The sequence below is a fragment of the Anopheles stephensi genome, chromosome 2, assembly GCF_013141755.1.
Source record: "Anopheles stephensi strain Indian chromosome 2, UCI_ANSTEP_V1.0, whole genome shotgun sequence".
Taxonomy (NCBI): Eukaryota; Metazoa; Arthropoda; class Insecta; order Diptera; family Culicidae; genus Anopheles; species Anopheles stephensi.
In genome coordinates, this window is record NC_050202.1 from 73906742 (window position 1) to 73914162 (window position 7421).

A 7421-nucleotide genomic window follows, 5' to 3' on the forward strand; every position below is an offset into this window, starting at 1 on the left:
GAAAGCCATTACGAGCAACAAAAAAAACGCATCAACAAGTGATGCACCCGCCATGCACCATGCAGAGAAGCGTGGGATGAAACTGGGTAGAAGAAGCCCTTGGAACGGGACACCAATTGACGCGATCGTTTGTTTACTAAGAATAGCATTAAAAATTTATCTGTCTGTCACAGCTAATGCTTTGTTGCTTTCATAACTAAATTAAATAAAGGCTGAAGGGTTCTTTTCTTTATGTCGATCTGAACACGCTTCTTTAGGGACGGGTCGGCAGTGCAGTTGATAGCGGGGTAAGATGCTAACACGAAGGGCTCGGGATCAAATCCCAACTGAGGATCGCCTATGTTCATAAGCAGGTTTGTTACTTATTTAACTTTCGAGTGTAAATTTTAAGTCTAGGAGATCAGAAAGGCTAAGATCTCTCAAGTCCATAAGTAAAGGTCCGATAACGAAAGAGGTGGACGCATCTCTTGCCGATAGGAAAACGAGAACCGATATTCTTGTCCTTCTGTGTTTGAACTTTATGTCAATATTTGATCTTTTACACTTAGAGTTTCCCACTCACCCGGTTTTGGGTTCAACAACCCCGCGCAAACGTCCCCCCTCCTGAGTACACTAACTTTTAGGCACACCCCACATTTCATGACCGTTTCAAATTGGTGCGTCCTCACCATAATATTAATCATCCGATCGCTTCGTTCCAAAGCACCACACCATTTACTTTCCTTCTCGTTCGCCGTGCTCGTGGCTCATGCATCCACACACTTATTTGATGAAAACTTATTTCTTCTGAGGCGGCGGGCGCCCCGGAACAAACCGGAGAAAAAGTCGCACGCACCAACCACGACCACGGCTGCTTATTATGACTTCAAACTTGAAAAATGAAAATGAAACACAGCTTCAACAGCATAAAATTATGTTGTTGCTGCTCCCCTCCCTGCTGTTTGCGTTTGAGCGAGGGTGGTTTGGGACAGCGCTTCTTCTTCCTCCTTTCTGCTTCATTGTTTCGGCTCGATTTCTCGTGTCAGTCGGGTGAAAATGAAATCGAGAGTTTTCGACGAGGCTGATGTATTCCTTTTTCCCAGCGTGAAGATGGTCGAGGTCAATGCAATCTCGAGTGCGGTGGTTCGATGTACTACACGTGGCAGTTACAGTAAGAAACGCTGCCAATGTAGGCTACCCGCAGAGAGTTTTGTAAGGCATATGTGAAAATCCTGTCATCTTCTTTTCAAGACAACTGTTGGCCAGGAAATCTGTGACAAGGCCCGTGTTGTGTCGTATGCTGATACTTCCATGCGCATTGCTTTCACCACCTGGAAAGTGGTCAGCTTTTGCCGATTTTATTGCACTTCCTTCTACTTTGAAAAGCTGCAGCACGACACGAAATGATGTCAGCGACTGGCTTTCGGGGACCGTTATCAACCGTCCTTGATCGTAGCCTTATATGTTGGTGGTGGCTTTTTTTTTCGGTGGGGTTGTCGCGACCACCATACGAACATCAAAACTAGTGCGTCCCGAGCGCCGAAATGACAAGAAAGCGCGCATACACGCTTTCTTGGGGGGGTAATACACGTTGCGAAATTGGGGCAGCGATTGCTTTAGCCATAGCGCAAAGATGATGCATGTATTCCAGGCGAAATTTTTACCGTGGAAAATTATGATCGTGATCGTGTGATTGAGACGAAAAAAAAGAGATCGTGACACTAGATTTGTGGGTCTGATGAACCATATAAGATAGATGATTATTGTGGGATTTTTTTTTAATAATGTACAGTTAAAAGAAGTATAACAAATATAAACTCAACAGTGACAGCAAAACAAAATTATTTGGAGCTCATTTCGAGCGCTATCAATTGAGTTCTACCCAAGACAAATGACTCACTCGCCGTTGCCCTATGCCCTAACGACAAGCACGCAAACGATTGCCACCCACATCGATTATGATAAATATAGCGAGTCAAAAACAGGGATAATTGATTAGCCGTCATGGCGAAAAAATTTCACCCTCGCACACATTCTGGTACATGGCGAAGATAATTGAAACTTCGCCCTGGAAGCATGGCTACAATATCAATCTTTGTGGCTAAAAAAAGCAATTTGTCAAAAATGTAATAATTTTAATATCTTAAACACTTTAAATTAGATACAAAACAGATTACTTGAAGATCCCTTTCCAATATCAATCCTGAATATCGTTAATGCTTTCATCATGTTTCAGCTGACAGAGAGACTATTTTTGACACACGACATACCGCAGTCTCTGGCGACGCCATCAAGCGATCTGGCGCGCCCAATGCCCTCCATTTTACGTACCACGAGATCGGAGCGTTCGGGTGAACGGTTTGCCATTTTTCATCCCGAAAATGTCAACCCGCCGGCATCTCGTGTCCGTGTGTGGATATGGCGGATTTATTTTTTTTGCTTCATTCCATCCCTAGAATCGACCAGAATTAGAACTCACCACAAAAAAAGAGCCAAAACGTGCTCCTCCCAGAGCATCCATTGCGTTGACCAGCCCACAGCACACCAGCGGAGCATTCTCATCCATTAAGTGGTCTCGCTCCCCTGGCTCGGTCCGATAAGAGTGTGTGTCCCCTGCCGTGTGTGTCGTTGCAAATAAATATTCTTCGCACGACAGCGACCACTGGCGACGATCCATCACTGCTTCGGTGGGGGTGTAATAGTTTAATTCCCCGCTTGCCTGTAACTACGACTCTTCGAACTATCAATCTGCTTCGATCGAACTGCGAAACCTGATTTAAATTCCATCCACACGATCCGAACGCATGTAGTGACGGATTAAACGCCGAGCCCGGAGTATAATTTGAGCTTCCCGAGGTCGAAAACGAAACGGTTTGACAAACAGAACCATTTCTCCAGCGACGACAGTTGCCAACAAACCACCGGGACAAGCCTCTAGCCATCAAGCGCTCGCATCAAGAACAACAAAATGGGGCCCCCGTTCTTCGCTCTCGGCCGGACAACAAGCAGCAGCTTGGTGGCACAACATCTTTTTGGCACACAGTAATGGCGCCTCGAATCCTGTCCGAAGTTGCGCCCCACCGCAACAACAACAACTCCTGTCCGCTGACATCATTCTCATCGGTTCGATTAAGTTCCGCTCGCGTGGACCTAGTAGCTGCGAACGGGAGCAAAAAACGGCACATTAAAGTTGCGGGCAACAGACTAGGACAACTCGTACTTCTGGTACGGGCCAACCTTTTTCCCTTGACACTGAAATCCATTCTCGGGAGGCGATTCCGGGCGAAGCGATGATACTGATGATAACGCTTGGAGATGATTTGCTTGCTTTCGCGTCATTTAAGCCGGGGAGCATCTTCGCCATCCCAGTAAATATGGTGGTCCCCTTCGTCAAAACTTGCTAAACCATCAGGCCCATCTTCTTTCGATTTTCTAGACATCATCTTGGAGCCTGCGTTGTTGACGGTCCACCAGCAGCTTTGGGAGGAGTTTTTCTCGGGAGATTTTTTTCCCACTTTACGGTCCTCCTCTGTTTATGTCATTCAACAGCGGCAATGTGCGGCTGTCCCTGGTTCAACTCATACACATCGTTAATCTTCCCTTCCACATGTCCTATCGTTTGCTTTTTTCCCCCTCCCCATGTTAGATATTCACTCCAGTGTCGGAGTATAGTAAACATAGCGCAGCATCCGGCTCCGGAGCTCCACCAAATCGATAGCGGTTCCGTCACACATTTGTCGTGTCGTGTGACGCTTCTGCTACCGTGACGCGCACACATGTGTTCGTTGGGCAGGACGACGCAAGACGGAAAAGGGTGCGTTGATGCGTTTTCGAGGCGAACTGTAACATCCTGCAAACGGGTCCACGAAGTCCACGCTGGAGGTGGTTTATTACACTTCCAATCCCTTTGGGCTATGGATGCGCAACCCGGAATTCGGTCCTAATCCAGTAGGGAAGGAAGTTAAAATATACATGAGACTCTCCATTTTTTCCTTCTTCTTAAACTGCATCGCGTTACCCCGGTTGGGTGTAACTACGACAGAGCAACCAGACCACCGAGACGTTCCGGATTCCGGCTGGCCTACTTATTTCCAGCCATCCCGATGTGACACCGGAAGCCGGACGCATAATTTAATGCACCCGGAGATGGTCGCCGAAGGCTGGAAAATATTCATAAGCAAAAGTCCCCTTTCCATGGTCGCGGCTCTGGCTACGAGCCGACTGCAATGAGGTTCTTTTTTCCAGTTTAATATGCACCCCCCCCCCCTCCCCCCGTTTCTCCCTTTAGCCCTCACCCTGACCCGGATAAGATCGATCGAAAGCTAGCAGCTAAGAACGAACGAACGAAACAAAATTTTGGAAAACTCTGGTTCTGGTGGTGGTGGTGATGGTGGTTGGCCATAGTAAAATGTATGGGCCTATGAAACATTTCCGGTCCGTGCAGCCAGAACACGGTTGAAGTTATGCTGTGTCTTCTAATGGTTATTTTTATTTTTCAATCGTTCTTTCGCTTTCTGCCAACCGTCCTATTTTTTTTACACGGTCGTATCATAAATCAAGCTCGCGCGATTCGGGCGGAGCGATGAGTAATGCACGTGGAGTATGTTTTATGAGTTAATAAACTTTCAACATTTAACTTAATCACGTGTGTGTAGGTTCCGGTTGGGGTCCGGTAAACAATTCTAAGTACTTGAATCCGTAGCATCCGTAAAAATCGTTATGAAGATTCTGGACGAGATGGACATTGCTTTACGAAACTCACTGCCCTTTTGATAATCACTCAGAATGAGCTGCAGAATGAGCCCTCGGGCAGCGATCAAGAGAAGTTTTTGAGGTAATGTCTTTCGAAAGACTTTATCCTGCCATTCTGACCAATAGCTTGTGGCATAGCGATAGCGTTATTCCATCTTCATGTACATCAAGTCTACAAGGATTTGTTCAGGTACGAATGAAGAGAAGATATTCTTTGTAAATTGAGATATAACATCTTCAACCAGACCGATGTTATTTGTTATCACCTCGTTAACAGTAAGAGTAAATAATAAACATGCAAATAAAAAAATGGACGGTCAATGATCTCTTCCTCAGTCTGCGATCATCGCAGACGGTTTGGCGGCCTTAAGGGAAGACACATACACAGCTCTTTACCCTTCTTATCAATCAGGCTCGGTTTCTTCAACTGCCAGCCTTCACTTCCTGGGTGGTGCAAAATCCCAGCTGTACTTTGCCAACCGCGATCGTGTAAACTTTGCACACTTGGGACTGGGAGAGGCCAAAGCAAACGTCACGAAAAAGGGGTGGGAAGATGTTTGCCGGTTACAATTTAACGGTCCATCCCTGTTGTCGAACAGCGACGGCACGTTAATAACGATGCACATGACTCAATTCAGGGTCATCCGCTTCCGCAAGGCGTGTTAATTTCCGATGCGTAAACATTCGCTGCACGTGAAAGACCTAACTGCATCCGTAAGAACGGAAAACCCTTGGCTTCTCGAACAATCGTAAATCGCTGGTGTGACGCTCCCGGGAGGTCAAAAGTTGGCTGTTGATAATCGAGCAAACCCCACAGCATCCGGTCGGCCGTTTGAACGCACTCACACACACTACCGAGCGCAATCTATCGGTTTCGTCGCCGTTTCTAACTGACGTTGAGATCGTAACTAAATGATTGTTGTACTTATAATGGGAAAGGAAAATTAACCTAAACGATCGATTCTTCTTTCCCGCATGTTTACCTGTGCCAAAATTCTCCTTCACCAGTTCACGACCGACAGACGCCACACGCTGCCAATAGTCCGGTTTGATCGACAACGGTGTAGTTGCAGCGAGCGCGATGAGATGAAGCAACACCAATCCCACACAGCAAGCCGTGACCAGCCGGGAACGGGCGATCGTTCGCTGTGGGCTGCAGCGATGGTTTCCCGTTGCCATAGCGATGCGCCCGTAGCTCAGCTTGCTAGACGTGCAGCAGCTAGCACGATTCAGCTGTGCTGTTTGCTGTTGCTGGATGGTGTTGCCTTTTCTTCGCTTCCTTCGTCGTTCATCTTCGTCGCCGGTGGATGGCTGGCGGTGGCGTTGGGCCAGCTGCGGTCGTCGACATGGATTAACGATTAGCTCCGAGGTTCCGTTTTGCTTCTTTTCCGCTCGATGGTTGGCGTTGTGTGCAGCTCGTACGGTGGCGCCGCTGCATCGATCCGTATCCATTGTGTTCACGAAATTGCACTACACGCAGGCAGACGCATCCGGATGCAACACACTTGCGCTACAATAAGCTACTACACGGGTGCGATTGCACTTGCATTGTGCCCACAATACACACTTCTTCTTCAACGATGGTTGCAGCAGATGGACATTAGCAGCCTCCTCTGCCCGCACAGAACTTGGACACATACACACACACTCGCACACCCGATGCACTCGCACACGCACGACAAACGATGCGTTTTCGGGGAAACACGAATGCTACGACTTGCTTTGCCTTTGAGGCGTTTCCGGAACGCTAGCTTCCGTGGTTTTAGCTTTGCCTACCACACTGCACGGGCACATACAAGGCTCACTTCACAACAAGCACACACACATAAAACCTAAAGACACTTCAACGAAAGATTATCAGCGAACCCATTCCGCTCGGACAGCAGCCAGATTGTGGAAACAAATCGATGCGAATAAACACACTGTGCACTTGTGCTCCTGTTTGCACATCGGTGGTAACAAAGAGGCACAGCAAAACACACACGGCACGGACTCTTCTTCTACACACGGAACGGACGCGTGGCCGCGGCAAAACGAAACAAAGTTACTATTGATCGGTAGGCAGGCTGGATTGGCTGCTTAGGGAAGCATTTAAACAAACTCTTGCACACCACCGGACAAACGCACACAGCCGGGCTACCAGTGCGTTTTGCTAGAGAGCTAAATTTTCGGAGGAAAAACGCACAGCTACACCCATCCGTCCGATCTGTTCCAGCGAGAGAAAAACAATAACAATGACAAAACAACCGCTTCAGACGTTTCCTTCTGGCGGTTTTGACCGGAAAGCGAATCCCATAGTGCATTGTGGACGGCGCTTGTTCCACAGTGGTGATGCTCCCATGGAGTAGGGAGGAAAGAAAGAGAGAAAAGAAGCGCGTTATATGCGTTACATTGGGCGTATTACACACCGCAGCTGTTCAGTGGGATTATGACACTTCAAATGGTTTGGTTTGAAAACGCCGTTGAGAAAGTTACTTTTTATCGTGCTGTGTAGAAAGCTACTTTTTAGTTCGTAAAGGTACCAAAATAAACAAGTATTAATAAGTAATTGAGTGTTGATAATTGTGTCAACTTTTATTACTGTATGGACAAAAATATTCATATTTTTGTTAAAAAAATAGGGAGAAACGGATAAGAAAAAGGATAACCCGTCGTTGTCGGTGACTTCGTGTCATCATCAAATCAAATGT

At 47.1% G+C, this 7421-nt stretch overlaps 1 protein-coding gene across 2 annotated transcripts in view; it reads right to left on the bottom strand.

Moving 5' to 3' along the window:
• LOC118507996 overlaps nucleotides 1–7009 on the bottom strand; it is a 28989-nt gene extending 21980 nt beyond the window's left edge. The window contains exons 1-2 of one of the 2 annotated variants that reach the window (XM_036047366.1): nucleotides 6917–7009; nucleotides 5715–6572 (exon numbers count right to left, since the gene is read on the bottom strand). In XM_036047366.1, the coding sequence (XP_035903259.1) occupies nucleotides 5715–6183 (469 nt within the window). In that variant the 5' untranslated portion in view covers nucleotides 6184–6572; nucleotides 6917–7009. Of the gene's footprint in view, nucleotides 1–5714 lie in introns of both variants that reach the window. The other variant, XM_036047365.1, reaches the window with a different exon arrangement.
• Nucleotides 7010–7421: the final 412 nt, after the last annotated feature.